Source organism: Aquarana catesbeiana, linkage group LG06 (assembly GCF_042186555.1).
Source record: "Aquarana catesbeiana isolate 2022-GZ linkage group LG06, ASM4218655v1, whole genome shotgun sequence".
Lineage (NCBI taxonomy): Eukaryota > Metazoa > Chordata > Amphibia > Anura > Ranidae > Aquarana > Aquarana catesbeiana.
Genome location: NC_133329.1, coordinates 389,471,109 through 389,489,153, shown reverse-complemented (window position 1 = coordinate 389,489,153; position 18,045 = coordinate 389,471,109). Strand labels below are relative to the sequence as shown.

Here is an 18,045-nt window from a genome sequence, read left to right as displayed (position 1 = left end):
TGCCATTGCTGACTTTTTCGGAAGATGCAAGCTTTTGGTAATTTTTTTGGTACACTACATCAGCAAAGGGCATCATGGCTGCTACATGCTGTAGGATCTGAAGGGGGTGGCCAAGATAGTTGAAATTGGGTCACCTGTTCGAAAAAGTAGAAGACTTTTGCTCATCAAGTAAGCCAAAGTTTCCTTGCAACAGTACTAAACTGATTATACAAGATACTCAGCCAGGTCGATGGAGACTTCACTCTGGATAGATCTGTAGATGTCCGGATATGTGACATGGCCCTACAAACCGTTGCACATGAGTCTGCAGAGAACCTAGTGCGAGATAAATATTAATGCTGCCTTTGGGAGACACTGCAGGCAGCTCTGGACGGTTCAAAAGCATTAAGGAAAGCAAAATTACAAACAGGATGTATTCTCAGGAGCACAGTGTGCGAGCGGGGAGGGAGAGCTAAACAGGGTGGAGGGGGGGGGGGGGGGAGAAGGCTCCCCACAGGGACCTTTCTCGGCTGAACGCGCAGCGAAAGACTCCCGGTTACACCGAAAGGGACAGAAATTAGCATTTAAATTGGATGGAATGAGATTTTGTGGTTTTATTTTATTAATAAATATAAACCAGTTGTCAGAAGAGTGAGGAGAGCAAGGTTACGGTGTTGGGAAGTGAGAAACAAAAACAGATTTACAAGGGTCTCAGAACAGACACCCTAAACACACAGGAGGGGGTGGGGGCCAAGGGGTGACCTTGTAGGGCAAAGAAAATCTTGGGATTGTTTGTAGAGCAAAATCTACACAAATTTGTTCTAGAAGGAGAAAGAAACGTTGGATGCGGTCTCACCAGGTCGTCCTCCGTCTGGTCATAACTGATATCCGACAGGAAGGAGCCGCATGACTCATCCACCATGGACAACCTGCAAAATAAGAAAAACGAGAAGACATCCATCTTTAGCATTGTCCTCATCCAGTGCCAGTTTAAAAGAACCCATTCCACCCAACATTAACAACCAACAGGTTTGGTAGATGCCAGCACCCTAGTAGTGTAGTATACAGTATCTCTTGGGCGCTACGGCCCAGTAGTAACTAAACTTATAAAATGACAGCACAGAAAGGGTAGCATCAAGGTACAATGTTTTGACCCCTTTACTTGTGTCTGATGCGTTTTCACATTTTCATAATTTCATTTTGTGCATAGGATGTGGAAACCAGGCTAAGCGACTCAACTATGCAGAAAAACATAGGAAATGGGGTGCAGAAAATGGCAGCAGGTGCTCGAGTCCAAAAGTGAAATATTTGGCTGTAGCAGGAGGCAGTTTGTTGAAGGGCTGGAGAGCGTTACAATAATGGGTGTCTACAGCAAACTGTGAAGCATGGTGGGAGGTTCCTTGCAAGTCTGAGGCTGGATTTCTGCAAATGGAGTTGGAGATTTGGTTAGGATCAGATGGCGTCCTCAATGCTGAGAAACACAGCAACAGGCAGATACTTTTCCATCATGCCATGCCACCAGGGAGGCATGTAATTGCATCCAAATTTATTCTGCAACAGGACAACGACCCTAAACATACAGCCATTGTCATTAAAGCAGAGATCCACCCAAAAGGGGAAGTTCCGCTTTAAGGACTCGTCCCCCCACTCCTCTTGAAGAATTGGCACTTTTGAAGAGTGGTGGTGGGGGTGGGGTTTATCCGATTTTGACAGGTACCTGTTCCCACTTACGCTCCGACCGCCTACCACTGGATCGTGGGACAGGCGAGTGGCTGTTTTTTTTTTGTTTTGTTTTTTAACAGGAGACTGGAGCTCCTCTTTAGGAACTATCTTCAGTGTAAAGAAGAGACATGGAGTCCTGGAAGTGATGGTTTGGCCCCCACAAAGCCCTGATCTCAACATCATGGAGTCTATATATAGTGCACCGCTATTCACAGATGGTTTCCATTGAATGCACTGGGGTGTGTTTGAGGCACATTGGCATGCCCTTTAAAATGAATAGCGCTGCGATGTACCATCAATTGTGCGCTGCAAGAAAGCGCATGTTTTAACATATCATAGGTGTTTTTTTAGCCGTGCAGTAGACTTTGATGTTTCTTGCCAAATTTAGCCACTAATGGGCAACTGGGGATAAAGCAAACAGCAGAACTATAAGTGGAGGGCGTCAGCAATGGAAACCCCAGCACTTGACTTAAGATCTGAATCAGTTTATGGTTATAGAAACCAGATAAACCCACATATGGCTAAGTAATTGACGTGTTTTTGATCATTAAAAGAGAAGTATGGGAATTTTTTTTCCCATTGTAGAATCATACTTACCTAGGTGGATGCAGCATTTGTCCCCCGTACGGCTATAACCTTGAGAACCAAGCGACCAAACACCGCCGATCGCTCAGTTCTTAGAGCTCCCTGAGCAGAGAGCTGGTGACTGTCAGCTCTAAACCCCCCCCCCCCATGCTCACTGGAGCGCTGGGCTATGGAGGGGGCGGGATCATCCGGACCAAGCTCTCTGAGTTGGGTGCCGGTCCAGGCATGGGGGCGGATCCCTACCATATGGTTGTGATCTTTCCCGAGCCTAGACCAGCTCTGACGTCAGCCGACAGCGGGCTTTAGCTTTAAACGGGTCACAGAAGTGCAGAAAGAACTGCACTCCTGTGATCCACAGGAGAAATAAAACCAAAACAAGATTTGGCTGTACTTCTCCTTTAAGGCCTTAATTAAAAGGATAAGTCCACCTTTGCAGAAAAAAAAATAAATGCACCCAAATTAAAGATGTACATTCTCTGAATAGCACTCATGCCAAGTGGCTGGCCTCTGCTTAGCATGGGACCTGGAAGCTAGTAGAGATCACTGGACTAGCGGTGTCTACTTCAGCAATTTCCAGCTTCCAGCGGAATCGGGCAGGTATTGTGTATACAGATTACATTGGTCCAAGTTGGAACAATATAATCATGTATAAAATGAACATACCTGAAAATTTTTAAAGTAGTTTTTTTTTTTTTTAAACAAACATGGTATACTTACCTGCTCTATTGCACAGAACGGGCCCGATTCTCATCTTCTGTTGTCCCCCTTTGGCGCTCTTGACTCCTCTTCTCGAGCCAGGCTGTGTGCATCTGTTGACAAACACAGCATGCTCAGACCCTCCCTCACTCCTAGGATGTAATTGATAGCAGCAGCAGCCAATGGCTCCCTCCCGCTACTGCCTCTGAGAAGAGAGAGAAGAGAGCTTCTGTAGATGGGCACAGCGCTGGATCTAACACTGAGAACCGAGTGAACACACACCTGAACAGAGAGCTGGTGACTGCCAGTCACCACTGTCTGCTCAATAATCATCCTCGCGCACGCTCACTGGAGCAATGGGCCGTGGAGGGGGCGGGAGCGACCAGCTCAGGCTCACAACGGCTCAATGAGAGCCTAAGTTGGGTGCCGGTCCAGGCATGTGAGCAGATCCTGACTTCATGGTCGCGATCTTGCCTGAGCCGGCTCCGTGACGTCAGCCTGCTGTCTGCTAAAATCGGGTCACAGGAGTGGAGTTCTTTCTACAGAAGTACAGCCAAAACGAGCTTTGGCTGTACTTCTCCTTTAAGGGCCCAAACGCTAAAACATCTTGACCATGTGTGCATCTACCTGCCCTTGAAGGCCATAACATTTTGATTGGATCTTCAGCCAAGTTCCAGCTTTTCAGTTGTGGATGATACCTAGTAGGCTGACAGAAGTCAGCCAATGCACTGGTGTTCTTCAAGCTGGAGAAGAACGAGGAGCTAGAGTGTTTGGTATAAGGAGAAGGGGCCAGAGTCTGATGAGAGGAGTCACATTTTAGACATTTGGACATTGTACCAAAAAAACAAAAAAAAACAAAAAAAAAAAAAAAAAAAACAGTTTACTGCGAATCGTAACTTCATACAGATGTAAATAACTTCATACCTGCTGCCAGCTCCATGGGTGGCGGTCTTCTGACCGCCAAAAAATGCCCATACAGAGTCACTGAGGGGGGCCGCTGTCTGGCCATCGCTTTGTATGAGCTCTCCAATCAGTTGCATCTGACGCTCCTATTAAATACACATTTTTATAGTTATGATGATATCTAAAAGAGGAACCTGCTAAAGAAATTCTATAAACATATTTATTATCGCTGTCAAATACAAAAAATATACCCATTGAGCCGCCTCAAATCAAAATCAAGAGAGTTCCTAATGTAGAGGCAAACTTTTCCCCCATTTCGGATACATTAACGTGATTACAACCTATTCAGTTCAAAACAGAAATGAAATGCAAAACATTTGTGAATAGATATAACACACACAAATACCACAACCTTTTTTTGTATAAGTGATTACATAACCTCTGCTCTCAGCTGCATAAGAGCTGGGGAAGGAGAAAACAGCAGCATACTGTTCTTCTCAGTGAAAGACTGTGCAAGAGGAGGAGGGCATGTCAGGACAAGTGTAATCATTGGAGGAGTTCTCAGCACAGCCAGAAAACTGACCACGCTATGCTTTCATGGCTAGTGTAGTCAGTTCTAATAGGAAAGCAGAGGGACTGGCAGGAACACCAGGGATTCCACATAAAAGGAAGCAATACAAAGAGAACAGGATACTCTTTCATACAAGTACATGGTACAGCAGCCACATATGAGGAATATGAAATGTTGGGTGTATATACTCTGTGGGAGAGGAAATCCCTCCAAAGTGAGGAAATCCCTGGTGGTCACCATAACTAGTGTCCCTGTTGCAAGATTTCCCCTCTAATCCGGTTCTGGTGACAACCCAAAATTTGGGATTTTCTTTTACTTTTGGCGAGAACAGTAAACAGGACAAATAAAGGAGGGTGAATCTCTTTAACGGGGGCATGACCAGCAGTAAAAAAAAAACCAAAAAAAAACAAAACTGACAGGGATTATAATCCTTCCCCCCCTATCCAGAACAAAAAAAAAAAAAAGCAACACAACACACACATATATTTTGGGCTTTCCTTTTATTTTAATTTCCCATTTTTATTGTCTCTGCTGCACTAAAATTCCAATTATAATTATGAGCCCTGATGAGGTTATTCTATAAAACTACAAAACACCCAGTGCTTCTAATGTGCTGTAATAAAGTTATTTTTATATTTTGTTTAAATGTGCCTTAGAGGGAACACATATGAAGTCCCATTCTATGGGACCTTGGGGTAGGAGTAGAATAGTAAAAAGTATTGCATAGAAAGAAAACACACACACACACTATGCTCTCCTCGGGGCCGGGACAAGGGGTGGGCAGGATGGTGGCACTGTGGTATCGTGCGAGGTGGGGGGGAATTTGTGGTGGAAGGGGGTGGCAGAGGGCAAGAATTGTTTTAGGAGGAGAAATTTAGGGAGGTGTGCTAGGAGTGATGATTAAATATGCGGGGGGGGTGCGATTTGTGTTGGGGGGGGGGATAAGTGACGAGGATTTGTGCTAGGGGGAGAGATTTGTGCTAAGACCTTAATATTTTTTTTTGGGGGGGGGGGGGGGGGAGAATCATGCACAAAAGACAAGTTGGAGGGGTGGACGAAGTTTTTTTTTGGCGGGGGGGGCGCAGATTTGTGCTTGGGACATATGGAGAGCGAGAGAGCGAGCTGGGGGGGGAAAGGTTTGTGCCAGAAAGGGAGGAGGGTGGGGGGCTAGCACAATTGGTATATTCTCTCTGGGCTTTAGGTGACCTTGTCCTGGCACTCCGTGGGTCCTATCCTGCGACAGCTTTTGCTTTCAGTAATTATTCAACATAGACATCCACTATGGGGAGCTTCTTCAAAACTACTTTAAAAAAAAAACAAACACTTTTAAAAACATGGCTCGGCAAGCAAGAGGAAATAAAACATCACACCAACCGTTACTCCCAGGCAACCTTTTAAAAAATAAATTTAAAAGGATTACTCATTAAAAATATATAATGGGTTTCTTTAAAAACCAACCCGTCACATTAAAAGAGAAAAATTCCCCATTAATGTTATGGCCAGAATAATTGTGGAATTGCACTGTACAGTGACTATCACAACTCATGAGAAATGTTGGCTGTCACTGACTGCCCTTCTGTCCTCACAATTATAATTCAAATCATTGTTTGTGAGCGGTGTTACAAATGTAATATCTCCATCCAATCGAAAACCCTGGAGCGTTTTTGCAATGTTGGCAATGGGATGGGAATGACGGTACTTCGTTTACTGGCCATACCTGTGAATTTACTTTTTTCAAGAATGTTATACGCTTCTCAGAAAATCTAAATTGTTAACTAATTAAAGTGTATTTGGCCCTCGAGTTTTGTCCACGTCAATTGATCTACCTAATGTTACCTTTTGCATTTCGTTTTCATCCATTTATTAACATGTATTGATGTGCGATTTGAATGTGTTTTTTTTTTTTGTTTTTTTATTAGACACGAAAAACATTTTCACGCATTACCATTGACCGATACGGGCCTCAAAAGCAAAAAAAAAACAAAAAAAAAAAAACACAACAACATTAGCTTTGGTAACGTGCATTATAGTACATCCCAACGAACATGATAAAAAAAGTAACGTGTGAACGGGGCCCTAGACATCAGTATGCACACAGGCGTCCCTGACCCTACATTATACCACGCCTCCTACAAATCTGTGTGGTGTCCTCAGCAGACTTCACCTCCCTCTATCCAAAAATAAAAACGGAATATATTTCAGTTTACAAGCCTTTCAATGTGGTGGCTGCATGAGGTTTTTTTTTTTTGCCTTTTTTCTCCTTTTAGGTGAACCTGCAAGCTACACACTTCCTGGGCTATGCTCACTCCTCCACTGTAAGGTTCCTAGCCTGAAAAAAAATAGAACACCAACACAGCAATCATATCCAAGAACCAGTAAAATGAAAGATTACATTTTTGTTCTTGGGTTTAGTTATGCTTTAAAGCGGAGTTCCACCCGAGTAAATTAAAAAAACAAAAAAAAAAAAAAAGTCAGCAGTTAAAAATACTTGGGGGAGAAATCCGATCAGCGGAAGTTTCAGTTATGGGTGGAACTCCGCTTTAAGGACTTCATGGCCAAAGCAGATGCTTTGAGACAGAAGGATCTTGTCTGCATAATCCAACCAAACTTTAATGCCTTTAGTGCCCTTAACTTGAACCCATGCTTGGCCAAGACTAGAAAAATTAATATGTTCGCTTATCTGTAGGAACCCACAAAGTATACTTTAGTCCTGCTGTTGCTTTTACCTTTATAAGCGTTTCAGGCTAAGGGGGCCTTAAAAAGTAGAAAGGGGTTTTTACCTTTTGCTTCTCTCTGATGAAGGAGAAGTAGAGAGAAACCTAGTTCCTCTTTGGTTTTCTTGGTCACAGGGAGGCAGCATCTGATTGGATGCTGGCACTCCATGTGACTTTGATGGGCCCATCTTGGGTTAGGCAGAGTCTACTTAAGACCCTTGCTCCTGGGTTTGGCACGCATTTCATGAGTGGCAGTGTAGGGTCAGGATACCTGTCTGTCAGGGACAGAGCTTAGGGAAAGGTTTTCGGAGGAGCAGGGAAAGTGCATGGATACGCCATCCTTTCTGGATACCTCCCCATTTGGGTACGGAGAGGCCAGGTCGCATTCCGCTCCTCGAGACAGATGCCAACGACTTCCCTGAAACTTCCATCTTCTGACACATTGCATTACATCTTGTGAGTGTTCACGGTCGGGTTGCCTTTCTGCCAGGCCTGTTGTTGGTTTCTGGACTTCCATTACAATACATTCTTGTTATTGCACCTTGACTCAGTGTTTTCTGCCCGCCACACTATGCTGCACCTACCCACACACAGTTCCCCGTTTGCTGGCTAGAAGTCTCAGGGTGATGGGTTAGCCAGAGTAGCCAGGAGATTTCTAAAAGAAAAAAAAGGGAATGCAGAGTTTGTTCTGTTATAGGAGTGCCTGGGGCATTTGTGTGTGAAGATGTATTGATTTCAGATAACGGTCTTCCCCAGCTGGGAAACTCCATGTAAACCCTCTCCGTAGTGGGCTGTGCTTCGGAAGATGGGCAATAGTTGGCCACCATTGTTCCACAATGGATATTGCCCCATAATTTAAGGGCTGTAAGCACGTCAGTAAAGAAAAGCAAGCAAATGGAAGAATTAGACTTGACTTTTGTTTACTTTGTCTGTGGCCTATACCTGGTGGCACAAGTGCGCACCCATTTCAGCCAGGGATGTTTTCCCTCTTTCGTCTTTCAGGACAGCACACTTGAGACCTCCCCTCTTAGGAAACACCGCCTCCACCAGACTTTTAAGTCGCCCCTTCCCTTCAGTTTTGGTGTTTCCTCCAGAGGGGAGACATCGCTAGGAACCAAAGGCTATTTCAGCTGGTGAGGCTGAGGCCAGTACAATCCTGGAAGGGAGAGACTGAGGTCTCTCACACACACACACAGCAGCACGGATGGGGAGTCTGGTTACCTGCTGTGGCATTGTGCTCCCTGTCCTCCCTTGGGGAATGTGGAGACCTGGGAGTTCGTTTCTCCGCTGCCTGGGGAGAGCGATGCGGAGGTGACCAGATCCCCCTCTCTCTGATAGTCAGCATGGAGCTGAGTCGGATGATTGGCGACATCATTTCCAGCGGGGAGGGCACTTCCGTTCGGACCGCGGCTTCCGGTTCCGGCCGCGGGATGGATAAACGAACAGCGCGATGGCTGGTGCGGGCTCCATTAAGGCTGTAGTGTCAGCAGAGGAGCATTCTGAGGCAGACCACTCCCCTGGCCAGAGAGATGTCGGAGACGGATGGTTCCCGTTCTGTGCCGGGTGACACCAGCACCAGCCACACTAAGGTAAGTGGAACCCTGGGGTAGTGTTCCCTTACCTTATTCCCACTTAGCTCCATGGGTAAACCCCCCTCTTAGTGGTCAGAGGGGAGGAGAGGCACGTCTGGGACCCTGGTGGTGGTTGGTCACATGGTTTTTTGTTTTTAAAGACTGTCACTGATGCTGGCACTTTTTTTGTCTTTTTAGGACAAATCTGCGGAAAAGACCAAGCCCTTACATGTGTCCAAAAGAAAGTGCCCATCATGTAGAAGTACTTTAGGAGAGTCCTGGGGGAAGGTTTTGTGCAGTAAATGCATTGAAGGCTTAGTTAAGGAACACTCTATGGAACACAGCTCTGACCTGACAGCTTCCGTTAAGGAGCTTTCCAGCACTTTTCAATCTTTCAAAGCATTGTTTGAAAATTTTCAGCCTATACAGCCCCCAGCAGGTCCTCTGCCAGCACAGCAAGATGTCGCACCTGGTCCTTCAGTTCCCTCAGTCAGTGAGGAGTTACCGGGAGTTTCCAGAGAGGCTTTAGAGGATGAATCAGATGGTGCATCCTCACATTCCTCAGGCGAATCAGATGGAGAGAAGGTGGATGGCGAGTCCTCCAGAACCTCTCGATATAAACTCTCCTTGGAGGAGGTGGAGCAGCTCTTGGGAGCAATCCACACCACCCTAGGTATCCAGGAAGAGAAAAAATCTCTGTCTCTACATGACCAAATGTACGTGGGTCTTGGAGAGCAGAAGAAAAAGGGTCTTTCTGGTACACGAGGTCCTAGTAGATACCATTAAAAAGGAATGGCGTGACTCAGAAAAGGAAACCTTTCTTTTCTAGAGCATTAAAGCGCAGATTCCCTTTTTCAGAGGATGAAACAAGTCACCTAGACTGGATACAGCCTTCTCTCAGGTATCCAGAAAAACAGACTTGGCGTTTGAAGATATGGGGGTGCTAACAGATCCCATTGACAAACGGATGGATTCTCTACTTAGAAAATCCTGGATTCCTCTCTAGGCAACCTTAAGCCTGCCATGGCCGTCACAATGGTGGCACGTAACATGGAGCACTGGCTAACGCATATAAAAGCTCATATTGAAGCTGGGACTGTTAAGGAGACGATTCTCTCCTCCTTCCCAATGCTCTTGAAGGGGATTGCATACATTGCCGACGCCTCAGCAGAATCGGTCCGCATGTCTGCTAGATCCTCTGCCTTGGCCAACTCAGCCAGGCGAGCTCTTTGGTTAAAGACCTGGCTGGGGAACAATGCTTCAAAGATAAAGCTTTGCGGGGTCTCTTTCACTGGGGATTTGCTGTTTGGTCCAGATCTGGAGGCGGTTCTTGATCGAACGGCTGATAAAAAGAAGGCCTTCCCCTTGAAAAAAAAGTTGGGGGAACAGCCTAAAAAGAAGACTCGCTTACAAAGGAAGTTTAATTTTCCAAGAGCAGAGTCTCAGAAAAAAGTCTGGACCAACAAGGGAAGAGGTCACAGGGGAGCGATTTTTCGCCCTCCTGAACAGCCCCGAAAGCCCCAATGACGGGTTAACCCCAGTGGAAGATTGGGGGCCTTCCTCCCCCAGTGGGAGTCAGTTACCTCCAATCAGTTTATTCTAGGGATTGCAAGGAGGGGGTACAGATTAGAATTCTCAAGTCCTCCCCCCCCCCACACAGGCTGCTGGTTACGGACTTGCCAAAGTGTGCGGAGAAGGCAGTGACATTAATAGCCTCACTGGAGGATCTAGAGTGGCAGGATGTGATATCACGTGTCCCACCTGGAGAAATAGGCAGAGGTTGCTACTCCCACATTTTTGTGATTCGGAAGCCTTCAGGGAAATTCAGGCTCATCCTGAACTTGAAGCCCCTGAACCCATCAATCTCCTACAAGAAGTTTCGGATGGATTCCATTTTTTCTGTAAAAATACTACTTCCTCCGAATTGCTACATGGCGTCCATAGATCTAAGGGACGCCTATCTGCACATTCCGATCGCAGAGGACAGTCAGAAGTTCCTCAGGTTGGCGGTAAGGTCCGGGGAGGAAGTAGTGCATCTTCAGTTCCAAGCCCTCCCCTTTGGGCTCTCCTCTTCGCCCCGGATATTCACCAAAGTTTTGGTGGAAGTTCTGGCTTTTATGCGCCTTAGGGGAATTTCGGTAATCGCATACCTGGACAACCTGCTCCTTTTTGTTCCCTCCCTGGAGCAGCTGGTCCAGGATTTGCAAGTAGCAAGAGGTATACTGGAACATCTGGGTTGGCTCCTAAACTTGGAGAAATCCAGCCTGGTTCCATCCCAGAGGATTACATTCCTAGGTTACATCCTGGACTCAACCCAACGGAGAGTTTTTCTTCCCAAAGAAAAAATTGCCAAAATAGACAGAGCCCTGGCAGTTCTGCAGGGCAATCACCAAATCACCATAAGACGGGCCATGTCAGCCTTGGGATTGCTGACAGCTGCCCTCCCAGCAGTAAGGTGGGCAGGAGTGCACTTCCGCCCTTTACAGTGGTTCATTCTGAAAGTTTGGGACCACACTCAGAAGTCCTTGGACTCGGCGGTCTTCATTCCTGTACGAGTGAAGAGATCCCTGTGGTGGTGAAGAAAGGCAGCAAACCTATCGCAGGGTCTGGAGTGGGTTCTGCCTGTGTCCAAGATTGTGACAACAGACGCAAGCGGCACGGCTTGGGGCGCACACCTGGGGGCAAGTCTGGCACAAGGTTCCTGGGGAGTTGAGGACGCAGTGCAGTCCTCGAACTGGAGAGAATTGAGGGCCATTTTTCTGGCTCTCAGCGCTTTCCAACAGGAACTCCGGGGACATCATGTACAGATCCGTTCAGACAATTCCTCAGCAGTTGCTTACGTAAACCGACAGGGGGGGCACCAGGAGCAGTTCCCTTTGGGGTCCGACGGAGATAATTTTCAGTTGGGCCGAGGTCACGGTACTCTCACTATCGGCGGTTCACCTGAAAAGGGAATTAAACCAGAGAGCAGACTTCCTCAGCCGGAGGAAGTTGAAGGAAAGCGATTGGGTCCTCAAGTCATCTACAAGATGATTATCGAGAAATGGGGGATCCCATGTGTGGACCTTTTCGCTTCAGGTGAAAACACGAAGGCCCCCCTCTTTTTCTCCCTGAACCGTTGGGACGGGGCGATAGGGGTGGACGCTCTGTCTCAGAACTGGCATTTTGCCAAATGCTATGCCTTCCCCCCTCCGGTTCTGCTGCCTGCGGTCTTGAGAAAATTCCAGGAGGACACGACCCTGATCCCGATAGCTCCACACTGGCCCAGGAGGCCATGGTTCTCGGTCCTAAGAAAACTGGCGGTGGAACCACCCTGGATTCTACCGGTCAGGGAAGATCTACTCTATCAAGGCCCAGTCTGCTGCCCTCAGGCGGAGAGGTGGAATCTGGCTGCCTGGCTACTGAAGAGGACTTTCTGAGAAGTAAGGGGTTTTCCGAAGGACTGATAACAACTGAATTCTAGGAAAGAGGAGACGCGCAGAATCTATTTGAAGGTCTGGAAGAAATTCAGTTCTTGGTGCGCAGAGAGCTCCTTTAATGTTCGCAGTCCAGTAGCAGTGCTAGAGTTCCTACAGAGTGGGGCAGACAAGGGGTTGGCACTTAGTACCCTTAAAAGTCAGGTGTCGGCTTTAAGTGTATTCCTTGAACAACAGCTAGCAGTGAATCCCTGGATATCCAGGTTTTTTAGAGCTTTAAGAAGGCAGAGACCAGTCAGCTCTCGCCCCTTTCCGATATGGGATCTATCCTTAGTATTACAGAGGGTCCTTTTGAACCTATTGAGTCTTGTACGGTGAAGTTTTTAACCCTCAAGACTGTTTTCTTAGTAGCCATCACTACTACAAGGAGGGTCAGTGAGCTACAAGCCCTCTCTAGGAGGGCACCTTTCTTTCAAGTTTTTCCGGATAGGATTATTTTTAAAACCGATCCGGCCTTTTTTCCAAAGGTGGTTTCGGAATTTCATAGAAGCCAGGAAATTTGTTTACCCACTTTTTGTTCAAATCCTGCGAGGGAACAGGAGCAGGTCTTTCACAAGTTAAATGTCAGAAGATGTGCATTAAGGTACCTGGAGGTCACGGAGCAGTTTAAGAAATCCGACTCCTTTTTTGTTTCTTTTTCAGGGGCAAGGATGGGTTCCAAAGCCTCTAGGCACACTATAGCCAGATAGCTAAGATTGGCTATTAGTCAGGCCTATATAGCAAAGGGGGTGGAAGTTCCCGGAAGGTATTAGGGCTCATTCCACTAGGGCTATGGCAACGTCACAAGCAGAGTGGGCTGGTGCTACACCCGATCAGATCTACAGAGCAGCAACGTGGTCAAGTTTTAAGACTTTCGTTAAGCACTACAGACTGGACTTATTGTCTGCCCAGGACCAGGCTTTTGGGCGTAAAGTTCTGCAGGCAGTAGTCCCACCCTAGGGTAAGTGCTCGCTTATCCTCTCAAGTGTGCTGTCCTGAAAGACGAAAGAGGGAAAATCGAAGTTACTTACCGGTAACGTTTTTTCCAAGAGTCTTTCAGGACAGCACCGATACCCACCTAAATGTGGTCTTGCCACTAGGACGTGAGAGCATCAGGAATATGAAAGTTGTTATGATGTGTTCTTATGTCTCCCTAGACTGGCCGGAGGTTCTCGTGCAAAAACTGACAGGCTGAAGGGAAGGGGCGACTTAAAAGTCTGGTGGGGGCGGTGTTTCCTAAGAGGGGAGGAGCCGAGGTCTCAAGTGTGCTGTCCTGAAGGACTCTTGGAAAAAACATTATCGGTAAGTAACTTCGATTTTCTTGTGCCCAGGACCCCACAGCTTCAGGGGCCAGGTGTGTAATATGGCAATGAGGACTGTTGGTACTTTTTATGGGAGTGTGGGTGCAAGCTATCCTGATGGAGGCCTGAAACCTTCTACTAATGCCTCGTGCTTCCTATAGGAGTGTGGGTCCACGCTATCCTGATAGAGACCTGAAGCCATGTGCTGGCGATTCTTATGGGAGTGTGGGTCCATGCTAGCCTGATGGAGGCTTAATAGTCTACTACTGGTGTCTAGTGTTGCTGCTTTTTATGGGAGGGTGGGTCCACACTAGCCTGATGAAGGACTGAATCCTGCTACTTCTTATAGGAGTATGGATCTACGCTAGCCTTATGGAGGCCTGAAGCCTGCTACTGGTGCTTCTTATAGGAGTATGGATAATATTTCATCCTGATGAAGGCAGCTACTGGTGCCCGCTGTTGGCATTATATTATAATATATATGTATGAAGAGTATGGTTCCATGCTATGCTGATAGAGGCCTAGAATTTGCTACTGGTGTCCAGTGTTGGTACTTCTTATGGAAGGGTGGGTCCATGCTAGTCTGATGGAGGCCTAAAGCCTGCTACTGGTGTCCAGAGCTGGTGCTTTCCAATGGGAGGGTGGGTCCATGCTAGCCTGGTGCTCCTTATAGGAGTAAGGATCCACGCTAGTCTGATGGAGGCCTGAAGCCTGCTACTGGTGCTTCTTATGGGAGTACGGATCCATGCTAGCCTGATGGAGCCTGAAGCCTGCTAGTGGTGTCCGAAGAAAGTATGCATCTAATTGGCCTCTCCTAAAAGGTTCCCTTTAAAGCTAATTGGGGAAGAACGAACTTGCCCCTTACTCATCTTAGGATACTGTTCATCTTATGTCATTTGAACAGCCCTTGTCTGGGCTCCAGGCCAGGTATCTATTCTATTCTATCTATTGTACAATCCCTATTGAGTCCACCTACAGAGCTTTTTTCCCCCATATTCACATAAAAAAAAAAAAAAAGTTTTAGATGCAAGCTTTTGGCCTGAACAAAACACCAAGATAATCCATTTAGCGCACAAATCTTCCTTCAGTACAAAATATCAGGAAACGTGTTTTAAAGTGTTATCCTTCTTGTGTAAGGCCCTATCAAGCTTGCACACAGTCTTCCCTCAATTCCTCGCCACATTCTGAAGATGTAAATAAAATTTTTTTTAAAAAAGGTAGGTGCCGTCTTATGTATTTTTCATCGTGCCCTAAAATGATTTTCCTTTTAGTTGAGGATAGCAGGCATTATGAAAATTACAATTTCTGAAACTCTAGCTGCACTTCTCCCACATATCCACCTTCTTAGTAAAGTAGTAATAAACCCTCACAGTTTTTAGCTCAACACATAGCACAAAAGTAAGACATTCCTCAATAAATTCCTGGGGGGGGGGGTGAAGTAGTTCCTTGCCAACCTAGGCTATGGGGCGGTGTGTTTCCATTGATAAACACAGTTTGGGGAGGCACACATGTAGTCCCCTGCATGCAAGGTCCGCTACATAGGATGCTCCAAGAGAAAGGGGCCGCCCTGAAACAGGAAACCTGGGGCAGCAAAAAAAAAAAATAAATAAAAAAAAAAAAGGCCCTCTACAAAAACTTTTTCATCTTTTTTCTGCCCCTAGACACTGAAGCTCAAAAAATGCTAATAGCCTATTGAATATCCAATTGTGTGATAGGATGGGGGCGGTTGAAAATTCTAGAAAGTCAATGAAGAGGATCCACTTTAAAAGGTTGTGTAAATGGCTTGTTGAATGGGATGCCCTTTAGACAAAAAAAAAAAAAATAAATAAATAATGCGTATCTGGACTGGAAAGACAACACCAAAAGTTACCACAGTCTGTAGTTCAGTCTCTACTCTCTGGCGCCTCTTCATCTCCACATCCACCTGGTTTCGGGCATGTTTCAGCTTCACCTGCAGCGCTGAACGCTCAATCTCACATCGGAGCAGCAATTCCCGCTTCTCCCTCAGCTCCATCTCTGCCTGCTGCCATTTCTTTCTAGATGCTTCAAAGCTGTGAGCAACCTTGATGAAGTCTTAAAATAAGCAAAAAGTACATTATAAAATTTTAAAAACTTGGAAAACTCTGCATCCGTAGATGGTAAATACATGAGGTTGGCCAGATCTGCCGTTTACATATGTTGTACCACCTTAAAACCCAACTCGAGGCACAACTATTTTAGTTTTTTTAAAATCAGTTACACATATAGACTGTCTTTTTTGAGTGAAAAAGTGATCATTCTTTACTGATCCTCTTACACTTTATGGCCAAAAGTTGGCCAACACTTTATCAAGATGGGCTTACTGGACATCCTTTTCCAAAAGGATGACCATTATTGTGCACTGAGTCCCCTTTGCAGCTATACCAGCCTCCACTTTCCTAGGAAGGCTTTCAACATGAATTCAGAGTGCGTTTGTGGAAATTTTTGTCCATTCAGGGAAAAAAACCTTTTGGAGGTCAGGTACTAATGTTGGTTGAGAAGACTTTGCTTGTTCCATTTCATCCCAAAGGTGTTCAGTAGGACTTTGATCAGTTTGGTGTGGAGGATCTTTAGCCTACAATACAAAGCCCTGATCAAACTATGTCTTTATGGAGCTAGCTTTGTACACAGGGGCACAGTCGAGCTGGAACAGAAAAGAGCCTACCCCAAACTGTTACAAGTTTGAAAGAGCACAGTTGTCTAAAGTATTTTTGCATGCAATAGTATTAACGCTACCGTTCACTGTAGACACGTGAACTCAATTTGGAGGGGTCTCCACACACTGTTGGCCATATAGTGCTTCGATTAATTAATTTTAAGAAAAGTATTTTCAAGCACATGTAGCATAGGTACCACAATATACCTGGTTATTACTTTCCCGTACCACCTGAACAGCAGCACTCAGACTGGAGGATGGGACGCATGCTTATAAGAACTCCAGAACACAAGGATAACCTCATGGGCAAACCACTCCACCTCTATTGTCTGACCACCAGTTTATGTTTTATTACTTAATATACAGGGAGGTCAGGCTATCTGAACCGAATTGCTAATCACATGGCATTTAAAAAAACCCCCATAGCCGCATTTCATTTGTGTTTTTAGTTGCTTCTCTTCTTAAAAGGTCTACTTTCTTTATAAGTTAGCCATGTAGGAATGAAGGTAGGGGCACCATCTAAACCAAGGAAATGTGACTGTTTGAAAGGCGATTGCCCTTTTAAATGAAAGGATACTTCCTTTGGGCCCCAAGGTTGACCTAAAAGAGGAGGGTCTTCCCACCATTCACAACCAGGCCAATGGAAGTCTCCTTGAGCACCATTTGGCCAATATATTTTGGATTGATAATACAGTGTGCACTTTCCTTTACAAACTAAAGCATACAGTTACAATACAACTGAATACAAGAGGGTTCACTTCAGAGGGTCCTGCTCATGAGAGTTTACCATCTAAAAGGGAAAGGCAAGTGATATTAAAAAAAATGATAATAACCGTGTGGTATGCATTGGTGGAGAGAGTAGAAGTACAGTTTATTAGGTAGAGTCGTGGTGGGCATACCTGAAGATATACATTTCTAGGGATCACCTAGATCAGCAGTCTCCAAACTGCAGACCGTGGGTGGGATGAGGCCCTTTTGCTTACCTTTATATGGCCCTTAGGGCACTATTCCTCCGACTGACACCCAACAGGGCACCATTTCTCCCACCGGCACCTATGATGGAGAATATGCTTCCTACTTATACCAATTTTGCCCACTGCCCACAGGCGGCATGTAAATTACTTTACCCCCGTTGACCACCAAGCCTGAGGCATTCTCTTTTCCCACTGGCCACAATTCAGCCCGTCTGAAGAACAGTAAACTGTCTCTTTGCTTAGAAAGTTTGGAGACCCCTGCCCTAGACAGAGGAGTAGGAGATAACTAGACAGATTGGGATAGGCTCTGCAGAAGTCCTGTGGGTGAGCATGGAGGCAATGCAGGGTGCTAGAGAGCAGGAGTTCTTGGGAGTCTCTGTAACTTGTATATGACAAAATATTATGACAGAAGATATTTACCGTCCTCCACAGCCATGTTAAAGTCGATGACCTTCAGTAAGCGGTCGATGCAAGACTGAAGGGCTTTCTTCCGTGACTCCCCCATCCTGTTCCACAAATAAAAAGATATTAAAGGATACACCACAGTCACACTGTTAGCACACCAATATCTCCCCCATACTCAGTAGAACATTACAAAGTACACAACCAATGTAGCCCATTGCAGAGGACCAACAGCAGAGTAGTCAGAGAACTCGTACAGCAAGTGCTCGTTCCTATGAAGCAGCTGCTAATTCCCCTTCTTCTAATGCTAATGCACATGTGCAGAGCCACAGACTGAGATGGGCAAGGATTGGAATGGGCATGTGCAATGGTGCATCCATATGAGCCATTTGCGCTAGTGTGCGCACACACAAATCCTGGCGCACAACGCCTTATTTAAACTGAGAGTTTGCCTAGCTTCAGTGCTGGATTGTCTTCAGCTCGTACCTGTGTTCCTGA

At 45.9% G+C, this 18,045-nt stretch overlaps 1 protein-coding gene across 1 annotated transcript in view; it reads right to left on the bottom strand.

Moving 5' to 3' along the window:
• LOC141147164 (rac GTPase-activating protein 1-like) overlaps positions 1-17,650 on the bottom strand; it is a 113,574-nt gene extending 95,924 nt beyond the window's left edge. Inside the window, exons 1-4 of the mRNA XM_073634313.1 lie at positions 17,566-17,650; positions 15,368-15,570; positions 3,907-4,031; positions 836-908 (exon numbers count right to left, since the gene is read on the bottom strand). Of these exons, the coding sequence (XP_073490414.1) occupies positions 836-908; positions 3,907-4,031; positions 15,368-15,570; positions 17,566-17,650 (486 nt within the window). The remainder of the gene's footprint in view (positions 1-835; positions 909-3,906; positions 4,032-15,367; positions 15,571-17,565) is intronic.
• Between the last annotated feature and the right edge of the window lie 395 nt (positions 17,651-18,045).